Source organism: Dama dama, chromosome 18 (genome assembly GCF_033118175.1).
Source record: "Dama dama isolate Ldn47 chromosome 18, ASM3311817v1, whole genome shotgun sequence".
NCBI lineage: Eukaryota > Metazoa > Chordata > Mammalia > Artiodactyla > Cervidae > Dama > Dama dama.
In genome coordinates this window covers 107,281,637-107,299,891 of record NC_083698.1, presented here as the reverse complement: position 1 = coordinate 107,299,891, position 18,255 = coordinate 107,281,637, and the positions used below count along the sequence as shown (strand labels likewise).

Genomic DNA, 18,255 nt, shown 5'->3' with positions numbered 1-18,255 from the left:
CTGACCTGCATACAAGGTTTCTCAAGAGGCAGGTCAGGCTGTCTGGTATTCCCATCTGTTTCAGAACTTTCCACAGTTTATTGTGATCCACAGGGTCAAAGGCTTTGGCATAGTCAATAAAGCAAAAATAGATGTTTTTCTGGAACTCTCTTGCTTTTTTGATGATCCAGCGGATGTTGGTAATTTGATCTCTGGTTCCTCTGCCTTTTCTAAAACCAGCTTGAACATCTGGAAGTTCATGGTTCACGTATTGTTGAAGCCTGGCTTGGAGAATTTTGAGCATTACTTTACAAATGTGTGAGATGAGTGCAATTGTGTGGTAGTTTGAGCATTCTTTGGCATTGCCCTTCTTTGGGATTGTTTCCTTAATTTCACTATTTGATAGTTCTTTGTTAGTGTATAGAAATGCAACAGATTTTTCTGTATTAATTTTGTATCCTGCACTTCACTGACCTCCCTGAACTCTAGTAGTTTTCTTTAGGATTTTCTATATATAGCATCAAGTCATTTACAAACAGTGACAATTTCTTCTCCCTTTCTGATGTGGATTGCTTTTATTTCTGTTTCTTTTCTGATTACTGTGGCTAGGACTTGCAAAACTATGTTCAGTCAAAGTGGCAAGAGTGGGAATTATCAACTTGCTCCTGATCCTAGGCTGAGTGCTTTCAGTTTTTCACTGTTGAGTATGATGTTTTCTATCAGTTTCCCATTGTTGTTATTTAGTCACTAAGTCATGTCCAACTCTTTTGACCCCATGGACTGTAGCTGCCAGGCTCTTCTGTCTGTGGGACCCCCCAAACAAGAATACCGGAGTGGGTAGCCATTCCCATCTCCAAGGGATCTTTCCCACCCAGAGATCGAACCAACATCTCTTGCATTGACAGGCAGTCTCTTTCCCACTGAGCCACCAGGGAAGCCCGTGGTTTGTCATATACAGCCTTTATTGTGTTGAGGTATGTTCCCTTTATGTCCTCTTTCTGGAGATTTTTTATTATAAATGGATGCTGAATTTTATCAAACTTTTTCTACATTTATTGAGATAATTGGATGTTCTTTATTCTTCAATTTGTTAACATGGTATATCACAGTGATTGGTTTGCAGAAATTGAAAAATCCTCATATCCCTAGGATAAATCCCACTTGAGCACAGTATATGACCCTTTTGACATATTGTTAGCTTTGGTTTGCTAATTTTTAAAATTTTACTATTCATAAGACTGACAAGAAAGAGCAAATATTGGCTATAAACAAGAACAAAAGACAAATACAAACAGCAGCTAACAATGCTGAATTTCTAGGCTTAATTTCTAAAAGGATTTCAACATTCAGGACACTATGACATGTAATCATGATGTCAATCACCTCAAAAACAGAAATCTAGCTCATGAGATGCTGCTTTCTTTTAATAACAGAATGGCATTTTTCATGATGGGGAGAGCTCTCCCAAAAGAAATGCAACACTTGCAATTTATGGAGCCAACAAGAAAGATATTTAAGTGTCCCACTCCTTAATCAGCTATACTCCAATACAAAATATAAAAATTTTTTAAAAGGCTCCCACTCCAATAGATGCTCTACTCATAAGTTTTGCTTTTCATAAATACTTTAACTTTTTAGAATCTTATTGTTGTTCAGTCACTAAGTGGTGTCCGACCCTTTGCTACCCCATGTACTGCACACCAGGCTTCCCTGTCCATCACCAACTCCCAGAGCTTGCTCAAACTCATGTCCATCAAGCTGGTGATGCCATACAACCATCTTGTTCTCTGTTATCCCCTTCTCCTGCCTTCAGTCTTTCCCAGAATCAGGGTCTTTCTCAATGAGTTAGCTCTTTGCATCAGGTGGCCAAAGTATTGGAACTTCAGTCTCAGTATCAGTCCCTCTCATGATTATTCAGAAAAGATTTCCTTTAGGATTGACTTTTTTGATCTCCTTGTAGTCCAAGGAACTCTCAAGAGTCTTCTCTAGCACCACAGTTGAAAAACATCAGTTCTTTGGAACTCAGCCTTCTTTGTGGTCCAACTCTCGCATTCATACATGACTACTGGAAAAACCATAGTCATTTTAGAATATAGGAGTGGGTTAAAAGTGATTTTGCATTTTTGCTATTTTTATCTTGCTTGTATAAAATAAGACGCTATTCATTTTCACATAAACTAGTCTCATAGTCCTAACATTGGAAAATCGTTTATTTCCTCGATCCATAAAAGTCCAGATACAGAACTTTAAGCTTTCAATGTTGGGCATACTTGCTTTTGAAAAGGAAATATTGCTATGCCACAACCTGTGATCAGCTATCATAAATAATTCACCCACAGAATCTGGGTTGTATGAATGTGATGCTTCTAAATCTTCTTACATAATAGTTTCAGCTGATCCAAAGAGCTGATCCAAGATCCTGCAATGCAGGAGACCTAAGTTTAATCCCTGGGTTGAGAAGACATCCTGGAGAAGGGCATGGCAACCCACTCCAGTATTCTTGCCTGGAGAATCCCATGGACAGAGGAGCCTGACGGGCTACAGTCCATAGGGTAGCAAAAAGTTGGACATGACTGAGTGACTATCATTTTCACTTTCTTTCATAGAGTTAAAAGCTTTCACTGTCATCAGTATTCTTTGTACATCAATAGGGTGCATGGCAGTAAGCTTTCACTCTGTTTTCACTAAAAACATCCACAGATTAATTATTGATGTTCTTTTGGAAGCACACTATCACTTATGTGCATTCTTTTCCATTTGTTACAATAAATTTTTCTTGCAGAGTAAATAAAAATGACCAGCAGCTTCTCAATATGAGAAAGACTGTCAATTCCCAGTTGACCCTTGCTAAAATATCATGGGAAGGAAAAATAAATTCACTGCTAAATAAATAAATTGTTAAGGGAAGCTGTCAATCACGCCTTTTTGCAATCTATCCTGAACAATTTGCTTCAGACTCATTTAAAAGGCTACATATGTGCTTCCCTGGTGGCTCAGCAGTAAAGAATCCTGCCAATGCAAGAGACACAGGTTCCATCCCTAGTCTGGGAGGATCTCACACTGCAGGGCAACTAAGCCTGTGCACCACAAGTACTGAGCTTAGGCTCTAGAGCCCACGTGTCACAGCTTCTGAAGCCCACATGCCCTAGAGCCCATGCTTCCCAGCAAGAGAAACCCCTACTCCCTGCAACTGGAGATTAGCCCTACTCTCTGCCGCTGGAGATTAGCCCAGGTGCAGCAGCAAAGACCCGGTGCAGCCAAAAATAAATAAAATGTAAAGGCTACATAAAATTACCCAGCCAGCATTTTACCTTTTGCCTGGCCAACTCGTTACTCACTGCTCATCAGATACAGCAGTTTAGGACAGATTCCACGGGAAGCACACAGCGCTTAAAGGGAAGAAGTCCTCAGAAACAGGGACAGGGAGGGATCACAGAAGAGACAGGGAGGATTCTCATTGTGCTGGCTGATTTTAAGTAGTTCTTTTCTTACCTACTTACCCTAAAGCAAAAGGCTGATTAAAAACATCAAATGTATCATCAAGAGTGTTCTGTATAAAGTGAGGCTGGCTGGTAGGATTTCACAAACCTGCTCAGCCATTAGACTCCTGGTAAGACTTTGCCTGAGACGAATTGTCAGAGATCTGAGTGGCATCTGAAGGGTAGGGGGTGGGCAAGGAAGACAAGGACTAGGGAAGCCCAAAGTGAGCACAAGATTTTCTAGTTACTACCCTGCACTCAGGAAGCCTCTTGACCTGCTCTTACAGGAGGAGACACAGTATTCTTTCCCTAATTCCTTACTACTCTGTCTCTAGGGAGCCCTGCCAAACAGGCTCCAGCACTTCGCATGTAAATACCATCTCTACCCCTTAACCTCCTGCGGAAGCAAGAGTCCAGACACTTATCTCCTAAAACAAGATGGTCATTAAATTTGGGGGCTACTCTACAGTTCAATTCAACAGATACTAATTTAATTCCATATGTGCAAGAAAGCTGAAAACCTCAGTAGTTTCTTCTTTTTGATTCTGCCTAACTAAAAGCTCTGCTGCATTTGTGTATCGACGACGACCATCAGCTTCAAAGGAACAGTTCTGTCCAGCCAAAAGGCCAAAATCTCCAGGGGGTGACAATTTCCTGGTCCATAGTACAAAGTGCTGCACACCTCAAAATTTAAACAACTGGCTAGGCAGTATTCCTCTGTTACATCTACTTTCTCAGTCACTGGAAAAGCTCAGTTCCATATGTATGGAACATACATATCTTTCAAATTTTGAGAATCTTCTGCAAAAGTCATGCTTCACATACACTGTAAAAGAGATTTTCCTCTTCATTTCTCCAGTACTCTCCCTGGGCCAGGAAGTCCTGCACAGAGGGATTTTACTTAGCCAGCAGAACCTGGATGCCAACGGCTTCATAAACCTTGAGAACTTCTCTCATCATGTATATCCCTGGCTGTATCTAAAAGCTGTATTGCACTGCAGTCACGATGGTGTGGAACTCTAAGGAATCATGGGAAAGTCGCACTGAACCTTCATCCTGGATTCCACTGAGAGCGGCTATTTCCCTTTTGATCTTTTTCTTTCCTACCATCTTCTGAGCTGCCTATGAGATGATTGGATGGCAATCCCAACTCAAATGGACATGAGTTTCAGCAAGCTCCGGGAGTTGATGATGGACAGGGAGGCCTGGCGGGCTGCAGTCCATGGGGTCGCAAAGAGTCAGACACAACTGAGAGACTGAACTGAACTGAACTCACTAAGACTGGATTGAGAGGGTTTTTTGTTTTTGTTTTTTTTTTTATAAAGATTTAAAATACTCTCTGTTCATGTAATACAGAGTAGATTCAAAGTGGACCAACTTGATGGCTGACTTAGCCTGACAGTTGTAGGCAGACATGGATTCAAAGATTTCAGGCTCTTTTGTTGGGCCAAGCAATGAAGTCTTTGGCTTCTGAGTGTAGAGGATGAGCCAAAACATAGGAAAAACCAACCCCTATAAGCAGGCCTGTTTCAGTACTTAGTTCAGAGGACAGCACAGTACCAAACCAGATAACTGTATCCATTTGGCTAATACTCCACATCATTCATGGGATTCTCTAGGCCAGGATACTGGAGTGGGTAGCCATTCCCTTCTCCAGGGGATCTTCCGAACCCAGGGATTGAACGAGAGTCTCCTGCATCACAGGTGGATTCTTTACCAGCTGAGCTACCAGGTAAGTCCCATATCTTGGGCAGATTCTTAAATTTATATAGGGCTCTCCAGAGATTTGGCTTTCCAGGCGGAATGCAGGAGACTTAAGAGACACGGTTTGTATCCCTGGGTCAGGAAGATTCCCTGGAGGAGGGCATGGCAATCCACTCCAGTATTCTTGCCTGGAGAAGTCCCATGGACAGAGGAGCCTGGTGGGCTACAGTCCATGGGGTCACAAAGAGTCGGACATGACTGAGCAACTAACACTTTCACTTTCAGTGATGAATAATCCCCGCCATTGTTCCAAGGGAGTCTGAGTCCAGTGAGATACTTGGCCTGAGATGTAAGAGCTGTGAAGGAGGCACAGGTGACAAATCCACTCAGCAAGACATCTGAGAGATAGACTGAAACAAAGCCCCCTTGAAAGAAGCCCATTGCTGCCTGATAAACTCCAACCTTAAAGGTTATCATACTGTCTACTATAATGTCATAGCTACTTGTGTTACATACCTTGCCTGATGTCTGGCTTAATAATGTGTTCCCATCTGAAACCATTCCCAAAGAAGGAGCATCATGGGCAGTGTCATAGACAGCTCCGTACAGTTCTCGGTCAACTACAGCTAACTGATCATAAGGCACAATGCTCCAAAAATGCCCACAGAGATGTGATGGGAGGTCCCCAATAGGAAGTAAATGAAACTGGCAAAGGAAGATGTGTGTAGACCATTGATACATTCCTGGCCAGCCAAGAGAGAATAAGCAGTGGGCTGGGGCACCAACAAGATGCCCACAGTCAAGGCAGACATCACATCTCCTAAAATATTTTCCTCCAGATTACATTTTGGGAGCCACTGCAAAACAGGAAGGAAACCAAAAATGATATTTTGGGGTTTGGTTGGATGGCACTGGCAGCTCTAGTTTTTTGTGGCAAATTGCCTGAAGTTAGTATCTGGCTTCTCTGAAGGCTCCAAGTGGACCTTAGGATAAGTTCTGTGCTGATCATTGGTCTCAAATTGCTGGAAGCTGTTACATGATTCCTCTTTATGCTCCAGAGGGATCCTACACTGAGAACTGTGTTGGTTATTTCCTTTAATGGAGTCCTTGGATGAAAGAGTGTCTTGCTTTTTATTTTTTCAAAGACATTTCTGGAGAGAGATGTTCCAGCCTCCCTGAGCAAGTCAATCAGATTGGCAAATCCTCACAGGAGCTCTTCAGTCCTCAATGCAACTGGTCTAGGACTCTCTTCTCACTTTCTACCTTCAGGCCAAGCTAGTTTGAGTGCATTCCTTCTACTTTGGAATAGCTCTCTGTGATTTCTGGGTCAAGAGACTTTTCCAAACCACTTGAGTCTGGGCCACCCCCACACAACTTGGTTTCAAGATGCATCTTCCACCATGGCGGGACTGAGGGGATAAGGTGGTGTGGGCAGAGGCAGCGCACCTCAGGCCAGCATCCCTTTAACCTACTGACCCCTGCCCAACCATTGCCTGGCCCCTGAAAGAGGAGGACCCAGCCAGGCAGGGCAGGGGAGTGGCATGCAGGCACCATCTGGGAGGTGCAGAAGGAGACTCTAGAGTGAAAGCCCACACAGTTTGTTAATATTTTGTTGAGGACATTTGCATATATGTTCATCAGTGATATTGGCCTATACTTTTCTTTTTTTGTGTTATCTTTTCTGATTTTGGTATCAGAGTGATGCTGGCCTCATACAATGAGTTCGGAAGTATTTCTTCCTCTGCAATTTTTTGAAATTATTTGAGAAGGACAGCTGTTAACATTCTCATAAATGTTTGGTAGAATTCACTTGTGAAGCCATCTGGTCCTGGACTTTTGTTTCTTGGTCTAAATAGCACATTCAGTTTCATGATTAGTTATTGTGAAAGTGAAAGTCGCTCGGTTGTGTCTGACTCTTTGTGATCCCATGGACTACACAGTCCATGGAATTCTCCAAGCCAGAATACTGGAGTGGGTAGCCATTTCCTTCTTCAGGGGATCTTCTCAACCTGGGTCTCCTGCATTGCAGGTGGATTCTTTACCAGTATCCCCACCTGTCAAGTGGGAGACCGGGTTAGATTCCCCAATAGGGAGACTATAGAACTGGTTATTGGTCTATTCATATATTTGATTTTTTCCTGGTTCGCTGTTGGGAGATTGTACCTTTCTAAGAATTTGTCCAGTTCTTCTATGTTGTTCATTTTATTGGCAAGATTATTTTAGCTATTCAGGGTCATCTGTGTTCCCATACAAATAGTAAAATTTTGTGTTCTAATTCTGTGAGAATTGCCATTGGTTATTTGATAGAAATTGCATTGAGTCTATAGATTACTTTGGATAGTATAGAACAATATTGTAATAGTATAGACATTTTCACAATATTGATTCTTCCAATCCGAGAACATATATATAGAGTGGGGTCTCTGCTTCTCACGCCTTCTCACTTTCCCATGTGTAAGCCTTGTAGCCTTCAAGGTCACATGTTTTGGGGCTTCTCAGGTGGCTCAGTGGTAAAGAAGCTGCCTGCAATGCAGAACATGTGCATTCAATCCCTGGGTCAGGAAGAGCCCCCAGAGAACAAAATGGTTACCCACTCCAGGATTCTTGCCTGGAGAATCCCATTGACAGAGGAGTCTGGTGGGCTATAGTCCATGGGGTCATAAAGAGCCAGACACAACTTAGCAATGACACAACAAAGTCAGATATTTTGGGGGCTCACCTTTCTAGTGTGGGACTCCATCCCCACCCCAGGGAGTCTGAAATGGGGCCCAACCCCTTGCTCCTTGGGGAAAACCTCTGTTGTTGTGATTATCTTCCCATTTGCAAGTCACTTACCTAGGGATGTGAGTCTTGACCTTACTCCCTCCTATCCGTCTTGTTGTGGTTCCTTCCTTTTACCTTTAGTTGTGGAAAATCTTTTCTACTAGTTCTTAGGTCATAGTTACTTTCTAAATACTTGTAATTCTGGCGTGCCCATAGGAGGAGTTGAGTTCAGGGTCTTCCTACCCTGCCATCTTGGCCACACTCTGAGTGTCAGCACTCTGGTTTTGACCCAGTAGTTTTTTCTTGACTTTCACAGTGTGACCCATCTTGTTTCCCTCCCCTTTGTAGTCTTTGCACAGCCAAATATGGTAGCAACTAGGCAGGTGTGGCTGTTTAACTGTAACTTTCAATTAAACAATTTTGAATAAAATTTAAAATTCAGCTCTTCAATTACACTTATTGCATTTCATGAACTCAATAGCCCATGTGGCTCAGGGCAACTGAACAGAACCACACAAAACAGTTTCATCTTTGCGAAGAGTTCTAACACTCCTAGATGATCACAGGGGCAGCAGGTCTTTTGCGTGAGTTTGGGTGGCTCCTCCCTCACTTCCTGTCTCCTCCTGCCTCCTCTTTTTAACAGCTTTGCATCACCTCCTGGTTCAGCCTTGTCTTCAAAGTAAGAGAAGGGAGCAGGTCCCAGATTTTCTAGGTAAGGGAAGAGGGGTGTTTGTGGGGGGTGAGAGGGAGGGAGGGAAATGTGTCATTTGATGGAGGGGAACTCCTCCCCTGGATCTATATCTTAAACCTTGCAAACTTGCTCTCAGAATATATTTCTCATTGGGTTTCTGTTTCCTGTTTTTGATGATTTTAGGCTGTAATCTGTTTTGAAGGCTGAGCCCTACAAATTGATGCCTCTTTCCATGGTGACTGCTGAGGGGATACTTGTACAAACGAATGATTCCTCTCACCATTCATAGAGTTTATAAGAAAACTTGAAGTTTTCAGGATTAGCATTGACCAAGCAGACAGAATTCATTCTGTGGGAAGCTTGGGGTGAGAAGAGCTCCAGGAGATGTAAGAGACACAGCTCAGCACTTCTCCTCTTCCAAAGCCAGCACGCAGAGCAGGACCAGTGAGTCTGTTACCCAGTTAACTCTCTGCTCAGAGCTGCCCCTTTGGACCTACCTCCTCAGGGATAGTCTCTTCCTGGGCCTCACCCTGAGTTGGGGAAGAGAAAATTTTAGAAGACAGGAGGAGAGAGACACCAACCCATGTTACTGTCTACAATTCAGGAAAAGCAGGGTACCAACAGATGCTTGTTCCTTAGACAGTAGGAGGAGAATTCAGCCATCCAATGTCAGTGTGTAGAGAAGGTCAGTCCTCTGGTTTTATATTTGAACTAAGATAAACAGAACAGCATTAAAGAATGCTGAAGACAGAGTCCATAGACTGGACAGTAGACTTTAAGAAATAACACAAACCTTGTGTGTTCTTTATGTGTTTCTGGTATTTTACTCCTTCTTCTAACACCCACAACCAACATCAACTTTATGAAAAAAGCTTATTCTTTAAAATTCGGTAATTTCAGTTCCCAGTTTATAAGAAGCTGTTTCCTACTCTTATTCCTAATTGACTTTCAAAAGAAAGTGTTTCAAATTTGTATTTGATGCATTCCTATCAGATGACTCTGTCTTTAGCAAATAGCATTTTCAGCCTGTTCTAGTTAAAATCTGCTCTGCTAAGAATTCTTAAAATGGCTTTCTCCATTGCCCAACCTTAGTAGGCAGTGATAAAGGAAAGCATCTAAAATGTAATGCCATGTTTCAAGAGCAATGTGTTTTTAATAAGGAAAAGATAAGTTTTTTCACAGTCAGATGCAAGCTAGACATAAAGCTCAGTCACAGAGAAGGCAAGAAACAGTGGGGTATTTTTTAATCAATTCATTTATTAAGCAAATATTTTTGAGAACCATGCTTTGTCCAATATTGTGCTTCTTCCCTTGGGAATAGGGGGTATGCAAGACACAGAAGGTTCACCATCACAAAGCTAGCAGTCTACAAGGAGACAGTAAAAAAAAAAAAAAAATCAAACCACTTCCTATTGTGGTATGTATTCTATAGAAACTCTTGGGTGTAGTTAGAACAAACTCCACACCAAACCTGTCTTGTTGGTCGATGATCTGGGTAGAGAGGCCCCCTCTGGAGAAATAACAAAACTCTGAGACCTCAGGGCTGAGCAGAAACCAGTTGGCCATTGGGTGGGGGTGGGAGTGCTCTGGGGAGGGGGAAGTGCTCCTCAAAGGTCTAGGAGCTGGGGGGAGCTTAGAGGATTCAGAGGACACTGAGGAGGCCAGTATGCTTAAAGCTTTTTGAGAGAGAGAGAGAGAAATTGATCGTGCAAGTCCTTCGGGACCATTCCAAGGGCTTTCAACTATTTGAAAAATAAAAAACAAAAGCAATCCATTAGAAAATCTAAATGAGAAAAAAACACAAATATCAAAAAGGTATCTGACTATGTATAGAGAGAGTAACATGGAAATATACATTACCATATATAAAATAGGTAGCCAATGGGAATTTGCTGTATGATTCAGGGACCTCAGACCAGGGCTCGGTAACAACCGAGAGGGGTGGGATACGGAGGGAGGAGGGAGGGATGTTCCAGTGGGAGCAAACACGGGTGAACCTCTGACTGATTCATGCTGCTGTTTGGCAGAAACCAACACAATACTATAAAGCAGTTAGGCTTAGATTATAAATTTTAAAAAGGCATCTGACTATTGAGTAGAGGAGGGATTGAAAATACAGTATCATTTGGGAGCCTACTACATTGCAATCAAATGATAGGATTGGATTCACATGGAGATAGAGAGAAATGGATAATTTTTCATTTGGGGAACTAAAATCTATAGGATTTGGTGATGGGCTGTGAGTAAGTGAGGAAAGAAGTGTTTTAGAGATGATCTCAAGCTTCTGCATGAGCCATTTCATGATGCCATTTACTGAAATGCGAACCAGGCTGGGGATGGAGGTCAGGGTTTCATTTTGTCCAAATCGGTTTGAGATGCCCACAAAATTGCCAAATGGAGAATGTGAATGGGATAGAAAAGGTTGGAACTCTGGGAAGGATCCAGGCTGCAGACTACATATAAATGGCATTCAGAGCAATAATTCACTGAATAGAGGAGGGAAGGGCACCCAAAACCAGTGCCAAGGAAGCACTTGAAGCACTTACATCTGTGTAAGAAAAATGACAATCTGAAAATGGGACTGAAAGCAGAAATAAGAAGTATTGAGAAATAGAGGAGAGATCGAGTAGCAAGTTTATGAAAAAAAAGAAACTGTTGTTTACAGGAGATTGATGTTTCTGGTTTATTCTGCATTTCCCTGTAATAACATAGTTATGTCTCTTTGGTCCCAGGAATCCAAACCACAATGGCAGCCCAGTACCTCAGCGAACACAGGACCAGCCATGGTGAGAGGCTGCTTGGGGAAGGCAGCCAGGCTTGGGGAGGAGGGCTGGGACTCTCCTGCCCTGTCATCCAGTCAATCTGTACAAGAGTAAAATGTCTTCAACCACATTTCTCATTTTCCCTTCATTTGCTCTGCTCTCTCGGTCTCTCTACCCTCTATGCATCCTCCTTGCGATATAGCTTACCAGCGAGCAGGAGGAGAGTTCCAATACCCTGACTGCTCCTGGGCTTGATGAGGTTTCTTATTTGCTACTTCCTACCATGTGGGCTGGAGAAGGAAATGGCAACCCACTCCAGTACTCTTGCCTGGAAAATCCCATGGAAGGAGAAGCCTGGTAGGCTACAGTCCATAGGGTCGCAAAGAGTCAGACATGACTGAGTGACTTGAATTTACCATGTGGGCACACCGGATCAGGGGTTGTGGCCTCCCAGGTGGTTTCTCTGCCCCTCTCTTTAGCCCAAGAGGACTGAAAAGGAGGAATGTCAGGGTGATCAGTGCCTCATTCAGGCCCCTAATTTCCCTGCTCCCAGTGGCCTCACTCTAAGCAATAAACTCAACAGACTGATCACTCCGTTTCTTATATAACCCTCCCTCTACCCCTTTATCCTAGGAACTTAGTTAGTTCCGTCACTCAGTCGTGTCTGACTCTTTGCGACCCCATGAATCACAGCACACCAGGCCTCCCTGTCCATCTCCAACTCCTGGAGTCCACCCAAACTCATGTCCATTGAGTCGGTGATGCCATCCAACCATCTCATCCTCTGACGTCCCCTTCTCCTCCTGTCCCAAATGCCTTCCCAGCATCAGGGTCTTTTCAAATGAGTCAGCTCTTCGTATCAGGTGGCCAAAGTATTGGAGTTTCAGCTTCAACATCAGTCCTTCCAATGAACACCCAGGACTGAACTCCTTTAGGATGGACTGGTTGGATCTCCTTGCAGTCCAAGGGACTCTCAACAGTCTTCTCCAATACCACGGTTCAAAAGCATCAATTCTTTGGCGCTCAGCTTTCTTTATAGTCCAACTCTCACATCCATACATGACTCCTGGAAAAACCATAGCCTTGACTAGATGGACATTTGTGGGCAAATTAATGTCTTTGCTTTTTAATATGCTATCTAGGTTGGTCATAACTTTCCTTCCAAGGGGTAAGCATCTTTTAATTTCATGGCTCCGATCACCTTCTGCAGTGATTTTGGAGCCCCCCAAAATAAAGTCTGCCACTGTTTCCACTGTCTCCCCATCTATTTCCCATGAAGTGATGGGACCAGATAGATTCTATCATTTGAGCTTTTGCTGGTTTAGCAAATCATCCCACAATTTAGGAACCTAAAACAGCAACCATTTGCTTGGCTCTTAATTTTGAGGGTCACTTGGGCCGTGCTTGGGTCTGAACCAATCTGTCTAGTCTCAGCCAGACTGACTCATGTGCGGGTGCTTGGCTGGTGGTTCAGGATATAACACAATAATCTTGACTAGCCTCACAGACATGTCTGGTGGTCAGCAAGCTCTGGGTTGACCAGGCAGACAGGGTAACAGGGCCTTGTGTCCCTCATCAAGTCGGCTAGTCCAGGGCAGGTGTAGAGTTCCAGAAATCAGAAAGAGAAGGCAAAGCACAATGTGTCAGCGTTTTTGGATTCTCTGCTTAACCATGTTTTCATGATCCTATGATCCAAAGCAAGTCACATGGCCCAGTCAGACTGAAGGGTTGGAGAAACAGACTCAGCATCCTGATGAGAGGAGCTGAGAATCCACCTTCCCAAGAGGCATGAGTGCAGAGATGGGCTCCTTCGTGGCTATGGCTGCCATCTTCAGAGGTTGCCATCCATTCGTTATCGGCATTGGCCAATGATTGCAGTGTTGGCACTGGCCTTGGTACCTTTTTACTGCCAGGCCATGATTTTCCTATACCCTCTCTCTAAGGGCAACCAATGCCCTGGGATCTCCTTAGGTTGGCGCTTCTATTGTGAGGATAACTATTAAAAATACTCTGAATTCTTATGTACATTTTTTCTTAGATAAATCTTAGCCATCCCATATCCAGTGTTTGCAGCATTGGGAAATTTACTTCTTTTATCCCGGGATTCTGGTTCTCAGATGGGGAAATCTCTGCCTTAGGGATTCAGGGATCAGCAAACACTTCATCAGAAAGTGTGTGGGAGATGGAGGTTAACTACAGATTTTGTGGACATCACAGGAGGGGTTTCTGCAAGTTCCTGGTTCTGTTTGATTGATATTTTTTCAAGATTAGCCCACCTCACAGAATAGACTGAAAGGGACAAAGTGGAAGTGGAGACACCTGTTAGGAGACTGCTGAGGCAGGGGTGGTGATGGAATCTGGACTGGAATGATGATCTTCAAAACAGAGACAGGGGAACAGATTTGGAGCCAAGAGAACATGCTGATGGGTTGGGTCTGGAAAGTAGGGGAAAGAGGGGAGTCAAGGATGACTCCTAGCTTTCTAGTCCAAGGACCTGGGTGAATGGTGATGGCTCTGAAAATAAACTGGAGTTGGTAACAGTGTCTATAATGTTGTACCTGGAATAATGTAGGCATTGTCTCAAAGCAGAAATGGGTAGATATAACATAGGATTCCTCATGCAGGAATCAGACCCTTAGGTTCAAGGGCCAGCCGGCAAGTTCTGCCTTCTCGGAAAAAGAGGGTTTCATGTGTGATTGTCAATTGCCTTCCCTCTGGTCCTGGGCCTATGGCTGACAAATCCAGAGGACTTTATAGACTTTATAGACACAATGCAGAGATATGCAGAGACTTGCTGAATACAAGCACGCAAAGAGCTGGTAGATGACTTGGTGTTTAAATTCAGGTTTCCATTGCTGTGCTCTGCTGCTCTGATATTAACTTTCAACTTTCCTAGGAAGTCAAATATTCATATCTTATGAAGAACAGCTACTGGTAGCAACTCAGAGTCTCTTCTTAATCACATTGTTTCCTTCTCTATGAGCTGTTTGCTTCCACAAGGTCAGAGTAAGAGCTGAAAGGGATCCTGAAAAATATCTGTTGTTATTGTTGTCCAGTTGCTAAGTCGTGCCCATGGATTGCAGCATGCCAGGTTCCTCTGTTCTCCACCCTCTCCTGGAGTTTGCTCAAACTCATGTCCACTGATTTGGCGATGCTGTCTAGCCATTTTATCCTCTGCCACCCCTTCTCCTTTTGCCTTCACCCTTTCCCAGCATCAGAATCTTTTCCAGTGAGTCTGCTCTTTGCATCAGGTGGCCAAAGTATTGGAGCTTCAGCTTCAGCATCAGTCCCTCCAATGAACATTCAGGGTTGAATATTTATTCAGTGGGCAGGAGACTTGCAGGGGAGACAGTTGAAGTTCATTCTAACACTTGGACTTTTGTTTCCTGATGTTCCAGGGCTTGCATACCCCGGAGATTCCCAGCTGAGACTTGTCTTAGTGGGTAAGACTGGGGCAGGAAAAAGTGCAACAGGAAACAGCATCCTCAGAGAGAAAGTGTTTCTGTCTATCCCTTCACCTGTATCCATCACCAAGCACTGTGAGAAAGGAAACAGCACCTGGAGGGGGAGAGAAATTGTTGTCGTAGACACACCTGGCCTCTTTGACACAGACGTCCCAGATGTTGAGACTGTCAAGGAGATTACCCGCTGCATGGTGCTGACCTCCCCGGGGCCTCACGCTCTGCTTCTGGTCATCCCACTGGGCCCTTACACGCCAGAAGACCAGAAAGCCACAGAGAAGATCCTGACGATGTTTGGAGAGAGAGCTAGGGAACACATGATTCTCTTATTCACCCGGAAAGATGACATAGGCGGCATGGATTTCCATGATTACTTAAAGTATGCTCCTACAGCCATCCAAGAGCTGATTCGCAAGTTCAGAGATCGCTACTGTGTTTTCAATAACAACGCCACAGGAGCTGAGCAGGAGAACCAGAGGGAGCAGCTGCTGGCCCTGGTCCAGGATGTGGTGGACAAGTGCAATGGGAGATACTACACGAATAGCCTGTATCAGAAGACCGAGGAGGAGATTCAGAAACAAATCCAAGTGTTACTAGAAAATTACAGAGCAGAGCTTGAGAGAGCGAAAGCTCAGATAAAACAGGAGTTCGAAGAGGAAATCAGAAAGCTGAAGGATGAACTAGAACAGCAAAAGCGGACGGTGCACATGGAAAGGCAATTGGCAGAAAGGGAGGCTTACTGGGTTTCAAGGCAGCAAACAGCCAGAGATGATGTTTTGAGTCAGAATGAGATACTTGAAACCATCTTTACCTTGTTACGGGTTGCTTCCTTTGTCTTCACTCTGTTTAGGGATTAAACTTCATGAAAATCTGTCTATATTTCCTGCATATTTTCGGGTGCTCCTGCCCCATGTAAGTCAGAGCATTCTCCTTTTTCTCTGAGACTCTCAGGGCTAAGGAGAATAAAGTTCACTATTGATAATTGGTATGTGTTTGATTGATTTAACAGGAAAGGGATACATTCTCAACTTGTGAAACTCCAAAGCAGAAAGCATTGATGCTCCCTAATTTGTAAATTCTTTCTCAGAGACACTAAGACAGGGAATGCAGGAGACCAAAGAAGATGACCCCGAGCTTTCTCTATTTATCCCTCCCTAGAAAAAATTTCTCCTCTAGATTCTTTCTAGATTGGTAGGTGATCTTCTCCTACAGCTTTTTCTCACTTAATTTGTCTTTAGACTGCACTGATCATCTTACCCTTAGAGTTTATTAGAAGGATCAATTCTTTCCATTAGTTAAGCTTACAGAAGGAGATACTGATAGAAATCTTTCTAGATGAATGGAAATTTGTTCACTTATAATTTTACTGAAGGCCTCAAATTGTTCCTTATTAACTGATCATTACAAACAAAGAGTTCTCTGGCAAATAGATCTTTCAGAACTCAACTACGTGAAATGCCAAAAGGCGCAAAAGATATTGAACAGATAAGAGAACAATGCTTGGTGTATTCAGGTGTATTTGTAGGAAATCTTTGACCAACAACAACCGGTTTGCTGAAAGTCAATTCTCTCCTTTTCCTGTGAAACTAACAGCTGCCCCATGCAGATGAATTGTTTGCTTATTGTTATTTTAATAAAACGTTTCTGTTCTCTCATACTTGTGCAAATTGGAATCTGGTTTGTTTGTTTGTTTGTTTGTTTGTTTTTCTTGGAAAGCACCACTATTCCTTCTAAGAACACAGGGATGAATTTCAGTTTTTTGTAAAAGTTCAAGATGATTTTGGTGTAGACATGGTTCACCCTCCAGACATCTCCCCTCCCCTTTACCCCCCAGAAGGTTTGAGCCACATTCTCAACCCCTCTGTGAGTCAAAGTCTACATTCTCCTTGGATTCATCCATTACATGTTGGTAGAAATTATGTGTAACCGAGGTTTCTGAGACCTTTGTGGCTTTTCTGCTGCAAAAATTCTTTTAAATCTATGGATGAAAATAGAGACATCCTTGTCCCTTTTCTCCTCTTCCAATGGGTCCTCTTCACCTAGTAATGTGTAGGCTTTCCCCAGGCACATTTCCAAGTTCTTCCAACATGGTCTGGAGGTCACATGTGACCTATGCCAACTCTCCTTGCTTGGTCATCTTAAAATCATCTTCTCCACTCCCTAACCCATTCTGTCCAAAAGAGGACATATGCCTTGCCCTGATTTCCCCCAAACACACAGGACTCTACCTTTAATACAGCTGCTATCTATCTATAGCTGATTCACTTTGCTGTACAGTAGAAACTAACATACTATTATAAAGAAACTATTGCTGTTGTTGTTCAGTCGCTAAAGTGAAGTGAAGTCACTCAGTCGTGTCTGACTCTTTGCGACCCCATGGACTGTAGCCTACCAGGCTCCTCTGTCCATGGGATTTTCCAGGCAAGAGTACTGGAATGGGTTGCCATTTCCTTCTCCAGAGGATCTTCTTGACCCAGGGGTGGAACCCAGGTCTCCCGCATTGTAGGCAGACGCTTTACCATCTGAGCCACCAGGGAAGTTAGAAAAGGCTCTAGGATATGAGAAGCAGCTGGCAAAGAAGCAGAGGACTCCAGCAGAGGCAGTCACTCTGAGCAGACAGATTTGGTTTCACTCTGCAGAATGTGGGAGGACTTGGTCTCTATGGTTTTCATCATAAGCATTTCAGTCAAAATTCTTAGGTGTGAATTTAACATGCTATTGTATTACAACTTTCCACAAGCAAATATTCAACCAAAGAACAACATATACCCCTCAAAGAAGATTAAATTCAGGTTTAAGATGAAAAAAAAAAAAAAAAAGCTAGCTGCAGTGGTAATTTTCAGTATAAATGCATTCAATTATTCTTATTCTTGTGTCCCAGGTTAATGCCGTAGATGAGACAAAGAAAATCATTCTGCTATTTATTTCCCATCTCATTACTTTAATCATTTCATCAAAATAATCTGAACATGGGTATGTGAATACTTGTTTTGCTATAAGAATGTGTGGTTTAAAAGTCCCTGAGACATATCCAAGAGTGGATTGAAATGTGTTCAATGTCTATGGAGTAGCACAGAGTTGGCCACAACTGAAGCGACTTAGCAGCAGCAGCAGCACTGTAATTATTTGCCGTACTTTGGCACTGGCTTTCTTTGGGATTGGAGTGAAAACCGACCTTTCCCAATCCTGTGGCGATTGCTGAGTTTCCCAGATTTGCTGGCACACTGAGTGCAGCACGTTAACAGCATCATCTTTCAGGATTTAAAGAGTTCCGCTGGAATTCATCACCTCCCCTTGCTTTACTGATTGCCAAGGACTCGGCTCCCTTCCCTGATGCTTAAGGAATGTGACTTTAAAAAAAGATGTGCATGATATATATACACATATATAATATTTATAAAATAATATTTACAATT

The 18,255-nt window shown here is 43.1% G+C and overlaps 1 protein-coding gene and 1 pseudogene across 1 annotated transcript; one reads left to right on the top strand and one right to left on the bottom strand.

Moving 5' to 3' along the window:
• Positions 1-4,268: 4,268 nt before the first annotated feature.
• Positions 4,269-6,295, bottom strand: LOC133073106 (sulfate transporter-like; annotated as a pseudogene).
• A 2,223-nt stretch (positions 6,296-8,518) lies between these two features.
• GIMAP4 (GTPase, IMAP family member 4) lies at positions 8,519-16,496 on the top strand. Its single transcript, XM_061166069.1, has 3 exons — positions 8,519-8,637; positions 11,349-11,402; positions 14,777-16,496. The coding sequence occupies exons 2-3, from the start codon at positions 11,363-11,365 to the stop codon at positions 15,694-15,696; spliced, it is 960 nt and encodes a 319-aa protein (XP_061022052.1). The 5' UTR covers positions 8,519-8,637; positions 11,349-11,362; the 3' UTR covers positions 15,697-16,496.
• Positions 16,497-18,255: the final 1,759 nt, after the last annotated feature.

Bases quoted from the DNA above. Each gene is read 5' to 3' on its own strand.
- GIMAP4 (XM_061166069.1), top strand. From the start codon at position 11,363: ATGGCAGCCCAGTACCTCAGCGAACACAGGACCAGCCATG. The intron at 11,403-14,776 runs GTGAGAGGCTGC...CTGATGTTCCAG, and splicing joins CGAACACAGGACCAGCCATG to GGCTTGCATACCCCGGAGAT.